Source organism: Micropterus dolomieu, linkage group LG13, assembly GCF_021292245.1.
Source record: "Micropterus dolomieu isolate WLL.071019.BEF.003 ecotype Adirondacks linkage group LG13, ASM2129224v1, whole genome shotgun sequence".
In the NCBI taxonomy this organism is placed as follows: Eukaryota; Metazoa; Chordata; class Actinopteri; order Centrarchiformes; family Centrarchidae; genus Micropterus; species Micropterus dolomieu.
The window spans coordinates 14,129,945-14,148,917 of NC_060162.1; the positions used below are offsets into that span (position 1 = coordinate 14,129,945).

An 18,973-nucleotide genomic window follows, 5' to 3' on the forward strand; every position below is an offset into this window, starting at 1 on the left:
AGTTTTTCAAAATGTATGAAACAAGTACAACAAATGGCTCCGTAGTTCTCAAACTGGGGCCATAGAGCTTCTTCAGGGGGGCCGTGGATAGCCGTTCAATGGATATGATACACAGTTGATCATCTTGTATTTCTCATAGTATTTTTGTATTCCTCTAGATCCACAGCACATACCTAGAGAGCAACTGGCCTATCCGGGTAAGTGTGGGAATGTGGGAATGTGGTAATGTTAACCAACATTAATTAGGCTTATGTGTGCTCAGAGATATCCTTGCGTTTACAAAGCAGTGATGTTTACAAAGTAAACTCGTTATGCCGCATTCACAAGTGTATGTAAAGTCGAATTATCTGGCGCAAAAATCTACATATTAAGTATATATGTAGTCCATTAAATGATGACAAACAAACTTGACTGGTCAATATGCCAGTATACCGGTAGTCATTGAAAGATCTAGTGTTTAGTCTTGTGTTTGTATTCCGTACCAATATGGACGACTGTGTGTGTGTGTGTGTGTGTACGTACATGTGTGTACAGTTTGCAGCCATAGACACAGCAGGCCAGTGCATGGCTGTAGCAGGGAGGCGGGGCTTTGCACACTACTCCTTATTCACAAGAAAATGGAAGCTGTTTGGAAATATCACTCAGGTATGTGACATTATAGACTGGAAGATAAATATCTAAATGTAACACTCTCTAAACGGCTTCAGTACAATTATCAGTGGTGACTGGAAGGTGTTACCTCATGTCTGTAATTATCTCTACTTGCCAGAAAATACTTGGTGTAGTACAAGTCATCATATAGTCTGCACATGCTAGCTACTCAATCACAATCTATAATTTGTAAGGAAATGTTTAAAAAACATTTAAATGTGATTGTGTTTGAATTTCTCTGCAGGAGCAGAACATGACAGTGACGGGAGGTCTGGCTTGGTGGAACGACTTTGTGGTGGTGGCCTGTTACAATTTTATAGACCAGCAAGAGCAGGTGAGACTGAAGCACCACTTCCTTCGCCATTGTTTCTCATGACTCCCACACTTTCTTTCCATTCATCATGATTCTAATTGTGTTTGTCTCATTGCAATGTTCCCTCGGTTGACAATAGTTGAGGCTCTATCAACGCTCATCCAACCTGGACAACGCCTTTGCATCGGTCACTAAGCTACATTCAGACACTCTGCTGCTCAACGTCTTCAGAGACATGGTCATCCTGTTCAGAGCCGACTGCTCCATCTGCCTCTACAGCATAGAGAGGAGGTCTGACAGGTGGGCTCCTGTGTACGCACATTACGCCTCCAGTCTTCACTTCAGAACTCCATAGCGCTCACTATCAAATGTCTGAAATGAATCTTTTGAAGCACAGTCTCGTTTGTTTGCATTGCGCCAGGTTTGTCCAATTCTGTCCTGTAGTTTTTTACTTGGAACATATTTGCTTTCCCGTGCTTTTTAAGAGTAAACCTTTGTTTACCCACTGTTTTAGCAATTCTTTTGTGGAGTGAGGATTCCTCACATCAAAAATTCAAATTCTGAGCGCTCAAAAGAAATTCTAGTACTACTAAGAGACGACAACATCTTTTCTTAGCACAGTTTCTTTCTTTCACACATTCTAGCAGCAGGGGAATTCCTGGCACTAGTAGTTACAAGTCTTAGGTAACCGGGTTGCTCAGCCACATTTTCCCTTGGGAAAAGAAGCTTTTAGTAAAAGATGTGAAACCCATCACATGAAGGAACTCTGCCTCAGCTTTATGTCTGGCCGAGATCAGTGATTGTTTTTAATGAACATGTTTGGCCAGCCTCTGAAACTTAAAGGGGACGTGTGAAGTTTTCATTGGCCTCTAGCGCTGAGGTTTCAGATTGCAGCCACTACCTTTCCAAGCATGTACTCCTGCGTGTGCTGAAGCTAATGAGCGAGACAACACGGAGGCCGAAACACCAGAAACGGCGTCACAAAAAATGCAGGGAACTCTATAAACTCCCACTGCAACGTTATAGTACTATTTCTATCAGCTTTATGTTGAAGTTATCCATGCTCTATTAGTATGACAGTTAGACTGTCTGTTTTGGAAGTCATGATTTTGGCTTATGCTTATAGTAAGTTTACCTCTATTTTATGCTCCAGTCCACACCCAACAGCCAGTGTGGAGTTGTTGCAGGAGGTGTCGATGTCTCGCTACATCCCTCACCCTGCCCTCGTGGTCTCTGTCACACTTACCTCTGTGCGCACAGAGACTGGCATCACATTGAAAGCCCCGCAGCAGGTAACAGAGGAACACACACAAACACACACAATCTAAACCTATACTGTCTCTATAGGTGCATGTGCATTCTTGTTTTATATGTGCGTCTGTCTCAGGCCTGCATGGCAGAGAGCATCATGTTGAACCTGGCAGGCCAGTTGATCATGCTGCAGAGGGACCGTTCAGGGCCGCAGGTTCGAGAGAAGGAGACGCCTGCCAACAACAAGAAGCTGGTGAGTTCAAACACCTCCATTGGATTTTCTGAATTTTAACTTTTCAACCGCGTTCAACTGTATTCACAAAACTTTGTCAGAAACAAAATATTGTCCCTTGGTTTGCAGAATATTCCATTCATAATATTCATGCAAATAACAGTCTGAAATCTCTTAATCAATTTTCGATTTCCAAGGGGCCTTATCAAACTTAAAGTGAGTCTATGCTGAAGTCATGCCACTCCTGCATCCCTGTGACACTTTTTTTCTTTTTCGCCTAGCTACCGTTTTGTCCTCCAGTAGTGCTGGCCCAGTGTGTGGAGAATGTGTGGACCACCTGTCGCTCCAACAGGAAGAAGCGCCACCTGCTGGAAGCCCTGTGGCTGTCCTGTGGCGAGGCAGGCATGAAAGTATGGCTGCCGCTGTTTCCCCGAGACCACCGCAAGCCCCACTCCTTCCTCTCCAGACGCATCATGCTGCCCTTCCACATCAACATCTACCCTCTGGCCGTGCTATTTGAGGATGCCCTGGTGCTGGGGGCCACCAATGAGACGGTGCTCTATGATGGGCTGCAGGGATCCTCTGAGCCACTGGAGGCGTTGTTCCCCTACTGCACCGTGGAGAGGACCTCCCAGATCTACCTCCATCACATCCTGAGGCAGCTGCTGGTTCGCAATCTGGGTGAACAGGTATGTGGAGCCCTTCCATCTCATCATCTCTTAATCTTAATTCTGTGGACCGTGTAAGTGATAAGCTCATTATCATGATCATATTATGAGGCCTCTGGTTGTTTGCACACCTACAAAGTCCACTCTTTCCACTCCTTAATGTTTCCTCTCACACAGGCTTTGATGCTGGCTCAGTCATGTGCCTCCCTCCCCTACTTCCCCCACGTCATGGAGCTGATGGTGCATGTCGTGCTAGAAGAAGAAGCAACATCGCGGGAGCCCATCCCTGACCCTCTGCTGCCCACCGTGGCTAAGTTCATCACAGAGTTCCCCCTCTTCCTCCAGACCATCGTCCACTGTGCAAGGAAGACGGAATACGCCCTATGGAACTACCTGTTTGCCGCTGTGGGAAACCCCAAAGACCTGTTTGAGGAGTGTCTCATGGCTCAAGACCTGGACACAGCAGCATCCTATCTGATTATACTGCAGGTAGGGTCACTACGTGCATTCAGTAAGATTTTCATAGCATAATGTAAGGATTATCATTTTCAGCCGAGGACAGATCTATAAAAAGCTTTACCATAAAGCCAGTCTTCATTCATAGAACCTCTGACTAAATCTTTTTAGGGTTTCGTGGTATCATAAATGCTTACATAGTCTCTCTGTCTCTTCTTCTGTTCCATACCTCTCTGTAAAGAACATGGAGGTTCCAGCAGTGAGCAGACAGCACGCCACTCTACTCTTCAACACAGCGCTTGAGCAGGGCAAGTGGGACCTCTGCCGACACATGATCCGATTCCTCAAAGCCATTGGCTCTGGTGAGATGGAGACTCCGCCCCCAACACCAACCACTCAGGTAAAGAACTTCCAACAGTTTTTATACAAATTTTTCTTTATTTGCCATTTTTCTTCGACTATGTCTGTAGATATCAGTCAATGAAATGTTACAAGAAAAGGGAAATGTCCATCTGTTTTCATCCATCCCCATTGAAATGCCAAAAATATTGAAACTTGAGTGTTTTCAGGAAATCTCCTCTTGGGGGCTTAGTGTGGATGAAGTCCGAAATTGACAAAGAAAAGGCATGTGTTAAGAATGTGGTACAGAAACAGTAATTCATTTCTTATCTATTTGACTTGATTCCTGCTGCAAATATATTCATCATAAGTTCACATCATATCAGTACTTAAAAGCGAACAGTAAATGTGTTTTTAAATGACCATTTAGTAAACATTTGTTACAAAGGATTCGTCAAAGAAACGCATCACAAGTGGTTGCCAACTTATTTTGTTGTGAGTAGTTAGCAGTACTGGATCTTGCTGATCTGAAACCCCATCATGCTTTGTACCCACAAACATTATACTGTAAACATGAAATAATGAACTGTGTATCTCTGTCTTTAGGAACCCAGCTCAACTGGGGGGTTTGAGTTCTTCAGAAATCGCAGTATCAGTTTGTCGCAATCGGCAGACTCCATCACTACAGGGAAGTTCAACCTGCAGAAGACCTTCAGTATGCCCTCTGGACCTTCTGTTAAAGGGTATGGACACACACACAAATACAGTAACATAGATTGTCAGTACTAGTATTATGTTTTGTTTAAAATGATCTCACTGTAACATCTAAATGTTTCCACATTTTCTTTCATTGTCTCTCCTCCTTCCTGCGTTAATTCCTGTCAGTCGGGATGTGGAGTGCGCAGAGAATATGTATATTGACATGATGCTCTGGCGCCACGCCCGGCACCTCCTGGAGCAGGTACGCCTCCGCGACCTGGGATGCTTCTCTGCACAGCTGGGCTTCGAACTCATCGGCTGGTTGTGTCGCGAGCGAAACCGTGTGGCGCGCGTTGATGATTTCGTTTTGGCGTTGAAGAGACTCCATAAGGATTTTCTCTGGCCCTTCCCTGTAATTCCTGTAGGAAGCCTCAGCTCGCCCCTGAAGAATGGACGGTGTCGCACAGGTGAGGTGACACAGTGAACTGGGGTTTCTGCTGTCCCAGTTTACATGTTAAGTTATTGTACTTTTGGTTCTATCCCAATATTTTATGCTGTTTTTTTGTTGTAATTCTTAAGTGCTGAGCACGCGGCTGTTGAAGTCGCAGTCAGCTGACAGCCTGTTGAACAGCGACATGGACACAGCGCCCCCTCAGGCAGCACCCAGCAGCCACACCTGGCTGGACAGCCTCGGGCAGAGGGCCAAAGACATGGACACAGCCTCGTCAGCTCACTCCAACCAACACTCACCACAGACGCATGATGCCTTCCTGTCTCTGCTCACCAATAAAGGTAATAAGACCCGCACAGTTAACCCAGTGCAGTTATTAACTTATAAAAAAGGGACTCCATAGACAGCAGCTTTTATTTTCCATAACCCTCCTCATGATGTGCCATTTCTCTCTTATTCCTGCGCCTCCTTATTTGAACATTCTTTCACTTCTGGCCCTCTAGTGGAAGAGTACAGTGTCGGCTCGGCCACAGACTTGACGGAGACCAGCTCGGTGGTGGATGGCGATTGGACAATGGTTGATGAGAACTCCTCCACTCTGAGCCTGAGCCAGGCCGAGTTGGAGCACATCTCCATGGAGCTGGCCAACAAAGGCCCGCACAAGTCACAGGTGCAGCTCAGGTGAGGCATACGATCACTGAACCTCCCTACTGTCATTCTGCTGCAGGTCTTGTTTGCCAAAACCAGTATTTGGCAGCTGTGCCTCTGTGTCCTTCAGGTATCTCCTTCATGTGTTCATGGAGGCGGGCTGTCTGGAGTGGTGCGTAGTGATTGGTTTGATCCTGCGGGACGCCAATGTCATAAAGCAGGTGATCGGCTTCCTGGACAGCCCAGAGGTTCCCCAAGAAACTGTACAGAGTCTCCGAAGTGGCTTATTGGCTGTCGACAGATGGGCCTCCGCCGACTGGTGGGTATAGCATGTGACCTGTCCAGATGTGTGTTTATTGCTCCTGTAGAAGACATTTCTAAGTTTTTACATTAGAAAAAGCATCTTTGGAGCCCAAATTGGCTCTGTGTCATGTCCAGCGATATAAAATACCTCTGTACCTGATGAGCTTTTAAGCAGGTGAAGAGATGTTAAATAGTAATTTCAAAGAGTGTTCAATAATGTTGCTAGTCCTTGTGATTCAGACATCACTAGTTAAATACAATTTTTGGAATTAGCGTATACTTGATAAACATGATAATAGCATTGTATCACTACTTTCAATGTTTTTGGCTGGTTTAGTAAAAATATAGAAGAATATATACCCAGTCTTGTCATGCTAACCTTTTTCTCTCCTCCGTCTCATCTTTTTCCAGCCTGGGATACAAACCCTTTCTCAACCTGATCCAGCCACAGCTGCAGCAGCTGATGGATTCAGCAGCTGAGCAAGTGCAACCTGAGGCCTTCCAGCCCGCCAGCCAGAGCTCCAAGCTTGGCGGCTCTGAAGGGTTGGGAGGCGCTGCAGTGCCACGGGCGGAGGACAGTCGAGGAGTAGCGGCTCCCCTGGGCCTGGCCCTGCCCTCCCTCGAACCTGCAGGAGGGTTTTCCCGTCCTCCTTCTGAGGACTGTCCTCCTGAACAGACAGAGGAGCAGGGAGAGGAGGAGGGAGCCTATGACTGCACCTTGTCCTGAAGCCTGGAGCCTCTGAAATTTAACCTGTGAACTTAGTAACCTCGAGGGAAAGAGAGAATGAAAGCTGTGGCAGTGGCTGGAAATAGACTGTGTGTGTGTGTGTGTGTGTGTGTGTGTGTGTGTGTGTGTGTGTGTGTGCGTGCGCGCACAGAAAGTACCTCTCCTACAGGTTCTTACTTCAGTCAGTATTATCCACTCTTCAGATTTTGCCGTTTGTGTCGACTACAACCCCTGTGGATACTGAGCTACCAACAGAGCGACAGATAGCCTGACTGACATGAAGATATCACAGCAGGCCCAGAGACAGGGATCAGCCTTTCTAACAGGCATCATTTTACCAAAATGTGCTGTTAGACAAGTCAGTGTGCACTCATACATCAGGTTGTGGTCTTTGGAAGCTGTAGACCAGCACAGGAAAGCACCATGCTTTTTTGTTCCAAGACAGATGTTTTGTTTGTGTAGCTTTTCTTTGGCACTCATTTAAGTGCAACTTGAGACTTTATTTTTTTCCCCACTGTCCAAACAAAATGCTCCATGGTTTCTTTTGGTTAATGCAAACCATGCAAGAATCAGTTCAAAGACAAAACATCACAGCATCATGCTACGTCGCTAAGCATAATGTCGAACAAAGCTCTAGTCACAAACCATTAACGAGATGCACTGGAGTGTGTCTGAGCCGACAGTAAGCGTGCAGTTCAGTTTGTGTGCACAAGAGGTGTTTCATACTTTCATACCTCATATGATTTTAAAATATTTTGTGATACCTTTTTCAATAATGTAACAGTGTACAATATAACATTATTTTTCTATCAATTACACCTTGTCCCTCTAGAGTCTCCCTGTACAAAACACACTCACGGTATGAATTCTGTGTAATTCTCGGAACGTGATGACCTTTAGATTTCTAAGAAAATGATCTCTGAGAAGAGGCCACTGTTTTGAGCGCAGACTAGTTTCTTACCACCGATCAGTACCTCTGTTGATGTATTTTTTTTCATGCACCAATGCCCCCGACTTTGCCGAAGTCCAGGCCCGAAGCTATCTGCTCTTCTTCATGTGGACAAATTTTAGACAACAAGCAGATCAGTGGTGAGCTGGTTTTAAGGCTGTCGTGCTGTGGAGGGCTTGGGCAAAACAGACGATATAAAAACCAAATCATATGATGCTTTATCCAGCTTTTTAAATGCACATTTGGGTTTCAGTCTCCTTCTGGGAGATTCAAAATGTGTTTACTATCATCAGCGAGGCAGATCATGAATATTATGTTGTTAAAGCCATCCTGCTCTGTAGAATTTGTACCCATCCCTTGTTGAAAGAACATAATTCCCTAGTCAGTAGTGTTAACGGTGACACGTCACTATGATTTTAAGTGACCCTCATCATCTGATAAGGACTTATATTTCGTCCAGTCCAAAATGCATATCGCATCCCTGAAGTGCTTGAGACAATGATTACCGACTTCGCCACATTGTGTGCTTCTATGTGTGAACCACATCGTATTGAGAATGTGTGGACATGTTTGGTGACTCGTCACATGCAATTGTTTAACTTGTATTAGTCCTCATTATTGCTATTATTTATTGGCATTATAGCTGGGTGGTAATTACTGGTTTGATGCTCGGTTTGTTTTTATGACTAATAACACCCCCCACCCCCTTTTAGTTAATCAAAAGTTGTGTATTGGCTCTCTATCACAAGCACTAAAAGGATCACAGATATTTCAGTATTATATTGTGCAATGTATTGAAATGTTACTCAGCTTTATTTTTTATGTTCTCTGCTTCTTTTCTGTTTTCTTCCCTAGCTGTTTGCTTTTACTTTTCATGATAGACCAAATCATATTTTATAGATTCATTTTTGCCCTCTTGTCGGTGTGTACAAGATGAGTTGGGTGTGGTATCTGTTGAAAATGTAGATTCTTCAATGGTTTCTGTTTTATGAATTGCCAGTATAGTTAGAACACTCGCTGTTCACGAAAGGGCAAAATGACTACGCGGCACAGTGTTGCTGTCACTGATGTACTGTTGTCACTCAACATAAATCCCGTTTGCACCCTCGTTGCAGTGGGCCCGTCTCCACTCTGAACAAGCCTACAGCTACACTACGCTGCTGCGCTGTAAGCTTTACTTGACTTGAAACGGTAACCTGATGAACCAAAGACTTTACGTCCAGAGGCCTTCTGTTTTAACCGGTTGCTTCAATTGACTCATTATGCAGAGGGGAAAGAAAACCTCACAAATACACACACGCCCGTGCCCCATCCCTGTCATCGGAAACATAACCATTGATGCTTAAAACTAATGCTGACGGCATAAAAGACAGTTTCCTACGGAAATGAATATTGCAGATGTTTTCTGGTTTCCTTCTCTAATGGCGAGGAGCGGTCGGTCAGGTTTGTCTCGTGGTACTTGGCTGTCACCTTCACTCAGAGGTGGACAGCGCTCCCTCCCTCCTGTGTACAGTTTGCAAGTATTGCCTGTTTCCTGACTCAGAGTAAAGTTGTATTTCTGTGGCGGGAGCAGCAAACCTCAATGCAGTGTAAAGAAATTCTCCTGTACATTTGCCTTTTCTATGTTTGGTTTTCTACTTCATTTTTTTTTTTTCCTTGTACATAAAGACCAATAAATTATTTTTTAAAATGGTTATTTTGCCTCATTGAGTACAGCTGTTTTTTTTTATTAAATCAGATTATTTCTAATTATAATCTGATCAACTGTTAGTGTGTCCATGCAATAAGATGACACATGTTGTAAATAGAGATCAATACAGCCAACAATGTTGTACAAGTGCTAATTTAATTCAAGCTTTTTGCATAATGTAAAAACATCCTGTCCATTTACTAGATTGATAACCTGTACCCAGATCAATTTCAGCAGTCCTATCAATCAGTTCATTCAAAATAACAAATATGCAATTTTTTTTTAAAACTAAACAGCAGTTTAAAGGAAAAACTTAAACTGTTAGACAAGAAGTGTCAAATCAATCATGAATAAGAACCAAATGATCTGTCCTGTTTAAAAAAAGAAATCTAAATTTAACTTTTGCAACAAAACCTGAACAGCTAGAGAAATAGACATGGGTGGTTAAAGATAACAAATTTAACATCAAAAACAGGTGTTAAGACATTTCAACATACCACCAGAGTAGATTTCAGTTAAACTGTTTATTTCTCAAGCTGATATGGACACTTGTGTGCATGAATATTTGATTTCCCTTGACTTTAAGTGACGAAGATAAAGCTATTTTTAAGTGTGAGTTTACACTGAACAACAAAAACAGACTGTGCAGCACTTGGTCAGCCTCTCCGTCTAAACTGAGTTACATTAATACATTAGAATCTGTCGTAAAGTGATTTTTTTCTTACTGTAAAGCATCAGTTAAAAGCCTAGTCCCAATTAGACGCCAATTAGTGTGATAGCGTTAATGTTTTTCCCCTGTAGGTTTCACCAGATGTCAGGGTCGACCCATGATGATTCTTCCTACGCAAACGCGTTTCAAAACTTTTCACGTAACGTCGAGTATTCAGACAGTATTGTGAAGATGCCAGTCCCAGGAGCCTGCTTTGTACGCAGATGAGTTACCAGTAAGGTAGACAGGTGTTTCAACATGTGTAACAGTTTGTTCTGCTTTACATAATTATCAGTTGAATGCCTTTGATTTTTCTTACTTCTTAGACAAATTTCAAGATACCACATAACATATGGTAAAAGTTCCAGTTTTTGGGATGCTGTCTTTGGAGCCACCACTAAAACTGCATTCAGGTAAAAGGCAGCCAACACCCCATTGATTGTCTGGCATAAAGGCGTAAATGAAACTGAGAGGTGCATAACTGTTCACCTGAACTCCACCTGAAAGATTAAAAGGTAAATTATCTGCTTAGGAGCCAGCTACGAGTGACTGAAATGATATCCTGTTTAAATGGGCTCACATTCAACACAAGTCCTTAAACACCAGAGTCTGTAGAGATATCTGAACTTGAACTTGTTTTCACTTCCGCTAATTATTTAAATGATAATGTAGGTATTTTTAAACCTGGGCACTTACTTCAAAATCTTTGCCACATACCTGTTCACCCAGACTGCGAACCAGCAGCTGCCTCAGGATGTGATGGAGGAAGATCTGGGAGGTCCTCTCCACGGTGCAGTAGGGGAACAGCGCTCAGAGGATTCCTGCAGCCCATCATAGAGCACCGTCTCATTGGTGGCCCCCAGCACCAGGGAATCCTCAAACGAGCACGACCAGAGGGTAGATGTTGATGTGGAAGGGCAGCATGATGCGTCTGAAGGGCTTCCGGTGGTCTCGGGGAAGCAGCGCCAGCCATACTTTCATTCCTGCCTCACCGCAGGACAGCCACAGGGGCTCCAGCAGGTGGCACTTTCCTGCATTTTGTTGAGCAAAGAAAAAAACAAGCTCTTGAAGCATTGGTGCAGTAGCCTGGGAACCAGACGAATCTGCCAAGCTCGTTTCATTTGCTCTGGCAGATACATCTGGCCCTCCTCCCATTCACACAGATTACCCCTGTCCATGATCTTATGATCTTGTTGGGCCAATCACAACTGTTTATCTAATATGGGGTGCATGTCTGAAGGGTGAAGCAAAGTGAGCAGATTAAAATAGTTTGTGAGTAAGGAGTAACTACTAGGAATAGCATAATGTATTCTTTCAATTATTTTCAAATAAAATATACAAATACACACCTGTCCCCACCACAGTTACACTGTCATTCTGTTGGAAGCGCTGAGTCATGTTATACTGCAATTCATTCTAATGTTGGTGCTAATTGGAATCCTAATAAAGAAAAGAAGAAAAGTTACAAAAATGTTTGTGTATGCTGTCAATTATATAGTTCTTATAAAGAAAATCAGCCAACAGCAGAATCGGCAAGTCAGACTTAAGAACCAGAATCGTAAAGAAAATTACAAGCAATGAAGATTAATGAAGACTGTAAATGGAGCTAGAAGAGTTGTATGAGTACGCCACTACATACTCACTTTACATTTAGGAGGAAAGGGAAAGTTTTAGAGTGAAGGAAGGAAGAGTTATTAAATTATCAACTACATTATTAAGTACATTTACACATTTGGCAGTCACTTTTATCCCCAACCAAAAATGTAAAGTAACTTGTCATGATTGGGACTTGAACTGGGAACCACAGCATGAAAAACAATTACTCTGCTACTGCATCATTCAACCACTCAGATAAACAGAATTAATCAACCAGTAATAAACCTTCACATGTTGCTTTCATCATATTATGTTGTCATTTGTTGATTTAGGTGATGCTTTTATTTGATCAGTTCCCAGTCTGTGTGTGGCAGATTCTCCTCCCTCTCTACAGTGAGCTGTATTGAGCTGAAATGCTCTTTCTAGAACTGAAAATGCGGTATTTCACCCTTCTCAGGGTTAACAAACACAGCAGCAGCTCCTGTGGAGCTGAGAGGATGACAGACAGCACAACCTGTTAATATCGTTGGGTCTCCATACAAGGGTACATCTTAGATTACATTCATCTGAAATATAAAGACCCTGAACAACATTAATAATTTGCCAATCACACAGAGATAAGAATCATAGTTAAATAGCTAACATTGTTTCACTTATCATATGGGAAAAAACTTTCCTCTTTCATGTACATTTAGTAATTTGGCAGTCACTTTTATCCCCCCAGAAATTAAAAGATGGTTTGTGATGTCCCCATAATCACCTGACCTGCTGCAATGGAAGATGCAGTGAGTGGGAATCGATCCCAGGTCTCCCACACCAAAGGCAAGAGCATTGATTAGTGTATTACAGAACCCACCTCCTACTACATTGATCATATATTCATACTCTAACCCACACAAACATACTCACCTCGCACATATATACATACTCAGTTTGCACAAATATACATACTTAACCATGTGCATATATACATACCAACCTTGCGCACACATACATACTCAACCTCACACATACATAGGCTACATAGGCCTACTTAACCTCAGCATATACTAACCAACCTTGCGCATTTATAAATACTCACCTTGCGCATACATACAGCATGTGCAAGCGAAGTATTCAATTTTGGCCTATGCGGCTTCTCATACCTTTTCACGCAATGATAAATTCATTTTAATTCAGTTACAAACTCCTGGACTTTAATAGCTCCTGTGTTTCAGCAGGTTTTCTGCTCACATTCAAAACTTTCTGCACATTCAGAATCTCTCCCACATTTCTGTGTTCTCTGACATTTCGAGAGAAAAAGAATCTGACATTTAACGTCATGATTTAATGAGAATTCATAATATTTTTTAAAGGTCTACCTGGCCTGTCTCTGCTGTGCATTAACCTGTTATTGCTCTGCTGATATCGCATTCAGACCGTCTGAGCATCTGACAAACACACAACCCCGTTTGGGACTGTTAGGATGAAAGGAATTGGAAAAAAAAATCTCAACACAAATGTTAACTTCAGCACATCCGATAAAGTGCAGTTTACAGTCTCAAACTGAGCAAGTTTTCCCCTGTTTTTTATTGTTTACTGCAAAACTCTTACCAGTTCCTTAACACTGCCGGGATATTCTACCAGAAACGTACAATTCCACTTCTAAATATCTTAAAAATAATGTTAAGAATGTGGTTTTTGTGTTCATGTTTCCTGTTTAAGTCCGTTTTTGGTTCTGTGTTTCTCTGTGTTGTGTTGTTTAGTTAGTTCTTAGCCCTGTGATTATTATTATTCATCTGTATCCTTAAGTTACTTAGTATCTGTCTTGTCTCGTATCTTAGTTCCTATTTCGGTGTCTTAGTTCTTAGTCCTGTACATTAGTTCATGTCTTTAGTGTTTACTCCTGGTCTGTGTTCTTCTGTTTGTTATTTTGCCCCATGTCTGCCTTTCAAGTGTTCCGTTTGTTCCCCCAGTTATCTCTCGGCCTGCCTGTGTCTCGTCAGTCTCATGTCCCTCACCTGCGTTGCTATCGCCCTGCTCATTAGTCCCTGGTGTGTATATATGTTTGGTGTTCTCTTCAGTCTTGGTCCGGTCATTGTAGTGTGTAGACACTCTGTCCCATGTTGCTGTGGCCTGCCTGCCTGCCTGCCTGCCTGCCTGCCTGCCTCCCTGCCTGCCTTATTAGTTGTGTTTCCCTGGATTTGGATTTCTGTTGAAATTAAACCTTTTTTTGAACTGTACCTCCTCTGCTCTGCGTCCTGCGTTTGGGTCCCACCTGCTCAATCCCCACAACACCGTGACAAATAGATATTAATCTTTAATCTGAACATTGAGTCATATGGAAGACACTTTAAACTATGGGAAACGCATATCGTGCCATCTCAGCACATTTTTAAAAGTGTTTCACACCTAAATTATCAGGCCCTGTCACAGACAAATTTGTATACGTTAGAATGGTTTTCTAATTAATTAGTTTGACACAATAATATAATTAATAATATAATAATTACATGTCCCTGATTTGTATCTAACATGGTGTTATAATTTCTATAAGAAATATAAGCAATTTTTTAGTCAAATGTAGTGAATGGATAATTCAGAATAACTGCCAGGCACATACACTCACCTAAAGGATTATTAGGCCTGTTCAATTTCTCATTAATGCAATTATCTAATCAACCAATCACATGGCAGTTGCTTCAATGCATTTAGGGGTGTGGTCCTGGTCAAGACAATCTCCTGAACTCCAAACTGAATGTCAGAATGGGAAAGAAAGGTGATTTAAGCAATTTTGAGCGTGGCATGGTTGTTGGTGCCAGGTCTGAGTATTTCACAATCTGCTCAGTTACTGGGATTTTCACGCACAACCATTTCTAGGGTTTACAAAGAATGGTGTGAAAAGGAAAAAACATCCAGTATGCGGCAGTCTTGTGGGCGAAAATGCCTTGTTGATGCTAGAGGTCAGAGGAGAATGGGCCGACTGATTCAAGCTGATAGAAGAGCAACTTTGACTGAAATAACCACTCGTTACAGCCGAGGTATGCAGCAAAGCATTTGTGAAGCCACAACACGCACAACCTTGAGGCGGATGGGCTACAACAGCAGAAGACCCCACCGGGTACCACTCATCTCCACTACAAATAGGAAAAAGAGGCTACAATTTGCAAGAGCTAAATTGCAAAATTGGACAGTTGAAGACTGGAAAAATGTTGCCTGGTCTGATGAGTCTCGATTTCTGTTGAGACATTCAGATGGTAGAGTCAGAATTTGGCATAAACAGAATGAGAACATGGATCCATCATGACTTGTTACCACTGTGCAGGCTGGTGGTGTTGGTGTAATGGTGTGGGGGATGTTTTCTTGGCACACTTTAGGCCCCTTAGTGCCAATTGGGCATCGTTTAAATGCCACGGCCTACCTGAGCATTGTTTCTGACCATGTCCATCCCTTTATCGCCACCATGTACCCATCCTCTGATGGCTACTTCCAGCAGGATAATGCACCATGTCACAAAGCTCGAATCATTTCAAATTGGTTTCTTGAACATGACAATGAGTTCACTGTACTAAAATGGCCCCCACAGTCACAGATCTCAACCCAATAGAGCATCTTTGGGATGTGGTGGAACGGGAGCTTCGTGCCCTGGATGTGTATCCCACAAATGTCCATCAACTGCAAGATGCTATCCTATCAATATGGGCCAACATTTCTAAAGAATGCTTTCAGCACCTTGTTGAATCAATGCCACGTAGAATTAAGGCAGTTCTGAAGGCGAAAGGGGTCAAACACAGTATTAGTATGGTGTTCCTAATAATCCTTTAGGTGAGTGTATATTACAGTAATATCTGATCGTACTAGTGGAGTTAAAAGTAACTTAAAAGTACAGGCAACCAGCCTGTTATCCATTATCCAATAACTAACCTTTAACAGACATCCCTTAACTTTTATTGGAAACCTGTAAGGCTCATGCAATTCCAATCGCAGGGCTTATTATTTCATTTACTGCCACCAAGAAATGTTAAAAGCTGAGCAAGCAAAATCCTTTAGAGAATTGTTATTATATTAGATCCCCTTCACCTGAATAATTGAAAGAAGTTAATGCTCTTAGGTCAGCTATAGACTGTATTCTTACTGAAGATGCTGAGCAAAAATTGAGGTACACTAAACAGAGATTTTATGAGCATGGAGATATACCAGGGAAATACCTTGCATATTTGGCTAAACAAAGAGCAGAATCACAATATATTGCAACTATTGTTGATTCAGAGGGTAACAGGCTTTATAAAAATGAGCATATAAATGATTCTTTTAAGACATTTTACATGGAACTTTATTCTTAATGTCATTACGCTCTAAGCTGGTTTAAGTCCTATTTATCAGATTGATTTCAGTTTGTACATGTTAACGACGAGTCCTCCATGCACGCCAAAGTTAGTCGTGGAGTTCCTCAAGGATCTCTCCTCAGACCAATCCTCTTCACTTTATATATGCTTCCCTTAGGCAATATTATCAGGAAATATTCCATAAACTTTCATTGTTATGCAGATGATACTCAGTTATATCTATCAATCAAGCCAGATGAAACTCATCAATTAGCTAAACTTTAAATGTGCCTTCTGGATGTTAAAACCTGGATGACCTGTAATTTTCTAATTTTAAACTCAGATAAAACTGAAGTTATTGTTCTGGGGCCTAAGCACCTCCGTGACGCATTATCTAAAGATATAGTTTCCCTTGATGGCATCGCCCTAGCCTCCATCACCACTGTGAGGAATCTTGGAGTTATCTTTGATCAGGACATGTCGTTTAAGTCTCACATTAAGCAAATTTCAGGGACTGCCTTTTTTCACCTACGTAATATTGCAAAAATCAGGAATATTCTGTCTAAAAATGATTCAGAATGCTGCAGCACGTGTTCTGACAGGAACCAGGAAGAGAGATCACATTTCTCCTGTCTTAGCTTCTCTGCATTGGCTTCCAGTAAAATCCAGAATAGAATTTAAAATCATTCTTCTTACCTACAAAGCTCTTAATGGTCAGGGACCATCTTATCTTAAAGAGCTCATAGTACCTTACTACCCCACCAGAGCACTGCGCTCCCAGAATGCAGGGTTACTTGTGGTTCCTAGAGTCTCCAAAAGTAGACTAGGAGCCAGAGCGTTCAGCTATCAAGCTCCTCTCCTGTGGAACCAGGTTCCAGTTTGGGTTCAGGAGGCAGACACCATCTCCACATTTAAGAGTAGGCTTAAGACTTTCCTCTTTGATAAAGCTTATAGTTACGGCTGGCTTAGGTGAGTCCTGAACCATCCCTTAGTTATGCTGCTACAGGCCTAGATTGCCGGGGGATTTCCTTTGATGCACTGAGCTCCTCTCTCCTCTACTTCCTCTGCCTCTGTATGCAACCTCATCCCATTATTGCATGTTACTAACTTCTCCCCTTTCCGGTAGTCTTGTGCTTTCTCGTCCCTCTCCTCTCTCCTCCTATCACTTCCTGCAGGTGTTTCTGGCTCTGGAGCTGTGGAGTCTGGATCTGTGGCTGCGGGTCACCTGCTGCCCCCGTGTTCCTGCTCGACACCCTCTGCTGCAACAACTATTGTTACTAGTCCTATTGTTATTATTGTTATTATAATCATTAACATTACAATTTATATCATTAACACTACTATACATATCTATACCATTTTTCATTTAGTCATTTAGTCTATAGCAACATCACCTTTACTGTCTGTACCTCTGTGTGTATATTATGTAGGCTGCCTCCCTCCCCTCTCTCTCCTTCCATCCCTCTCAATTCAATTCAAATTAGCTTTATTGACATGAATGTAACAACAACATTGCCAAAGCATCATGTATATATGACATAAGAACAATCAGCCCCATACATTTCATTAGCGTGAAGTAAAGTAAAGTAAAGTAATCAAAGTGTATGTGTGTTTGTGTTAAAAAAAAAGAAAACAGATATATTAAAAATTAAAATAAAATAAATAAATAAAACAGAAAGCGTGTGTGTGTATGAGTGTGTGTGTGTGTGTGTGTGTGTGTGTGTGTGTGTTAAAAAAATAAAAATATATAAAAAATAAAATAAAGAAAGAAAACAGTAAGCGTGTGTGTGTGTCAGTGTGTGTGTGTGTGTGTGTTACAAAAATTAAAATATATAAAAAATAAAATAAAGAAAGAAAACAGTAAGTGTGTGTGTGTGTGTGTATGTGTGTGTGTGTTAAATATATATATATATATATATATTAAAAATTTAAATTAAATAAATAAATAAAACGGTAAGTGTGTATGTGTTAAAAAAATGTAAAACAAATAATAAAATAAATAAATGAAACAGTAACGTGTGTGTATATATTAATAGACAAAAAAAATAAATTAAAAACTATTAATTGATTAAAAAATAATTTAAAAAAAGAAAAAACAGAAATCAGTATCAAATGTAAAAACAAAACAAATACTAAAATATCAAATGATCAAAATAATAATAATTTGAAAATCTGTACAATTATTTGTTAGTCTAAGGTTCCACTGGTTGTCCTCACTTCATGGCATAAAGAGACTTCTTTTTATTGCATAGAAAGCTCTCCTTGCTTTGTCCCTCAGATCTTTCACAGCCATGTTCCTGTGTATGTAATGTTGAGGCCAAGGTAAGTAGTTTTTTGTGTGTTGTAATTTAGTGGTGTCTAAATAGAAATTGTGTGTAACCTGATTTCTGTATTGTTTCTGAAAGATCATTATCTTAGTCTTTGCTGTGTTTACTGTCAGGGCCCAGGTCTGACAGAATCTCTGCAGGAGATTAAGGTGCTGCCGCAAACCTTCTTTAGTAGGTGAGAGCAACACTAAGTCATCTGCATACAGCAGACCTCTGATCTCTGTGTCGTTCAGGAGGAGGCCAGGTGCCGTGGAACTTTCTAATTGGTTTTCTAATTCATTGATATACAGTGGGGGAAAAAAGTATTTGACCCCTTGCTGATTTTGCAGGTTTGCCCACTTACAAAGAATGCAACAATCTACAATTTTAATCATATGTACATTCTAACAGTGAAAGACAGAATCCCAAAGAAAATTCCAGAAAATCACATCATATGAATTTATAAAAATTGATAACCATCTGATGAGGAAAAACAAGTATTTGACCCCCTGGACAAACAGCAAGTATTCTGGCTCCTACAAGCCAGTTAGTCTTTCTTTAAGACACAGCCCCAATCCCAACCAATTATCTACATCAAATACACCTGCCTCACCTCGTTACCTGTATAAAAGACACCTGTCAACACCCAAACAACCAGCATCCAACATCACCACCATGGGC

At 41.7% G+C, this 18,973-nt stretch overlaps 1 protein-coding gene and 1 long non-coding RNA gene across 3 annotated transcripts in view; both read left to right on the forward strand.

The window, feature by feature from the left end:
• Nucleotides 1-9,383, forward strand: part of ric1 (RIC1 homolog, RAB6A GEF complex partner 1) — a 38,198-nt gene extending 28,815 nt beyond the window's left edge. For both annotated transcript variants that reach the window (XM_046066603.1, XM_046066604.1), the window contains exons 13-27: nt 159-197; nt 535-645; nt 896-985; nt 1,104-1,264; nt 2,118-2,256; nt 2,352-2,468; nt 2,729-3,136; nt 3,293-3,604; nt 3,813-3,971; nt 4,517-4,653; nt 4,796-5,076; nt 5,189-5,401; nt 5,564-5,741; nt 5,839-6,027; nt 6,423-9,383. In XM_046066603.1, coding sequence (XP_045922559.1) covers nt 159-197; nt 535-645; nt 896-985; nt 1,104-1,264; nt 2,118-2,256; nt 2,352-2,468; nt 2,729-3,136; nt 3,293-3,604; nt 3,813-3,971; nt 4,517-4,653; nt 4,796-5,076; nt 5,189-5,401; nt 5,564-5,741; nt 5,839-6,027; nt 6,423-6,738 — 2,850 coding nt within the window. In that variant the 3' untranslated portion in view covers nt 6,739-9,383. The remainder of the gene's footprint in view (nt 1-158; nt 198-534; nt 646-895; nt 986-1,103; nt 1,265-2,117; nt 2,257-2,351; nt 2,469-2,728; nt 3,137-3,292; nt 3,605-3,812; nt 3,972-4,516; nt 4,654-4,795; nt 5,077-5,188; nt 5,402-5,563; nt 5,742-5,838; nt 6,028-6,422) is intronic.
• A 757-nt stretch (nt 9,384-10,140) lies between these two features.
• On the forward strand, nt 10,141-11,493 carry LOC123981903. The gene is made up of 3 exons (XR_006827850.1): nt 10,141-10,321; nt 10,413-10,499; nt 10,816-11,493. It is a non-coding gene; the product is annotated as an uncharacterized LOC123981903 (long non-coding RNA).
• Nucleotides 11,494-18,973: the final 7,480 nt, after the last annotated feature.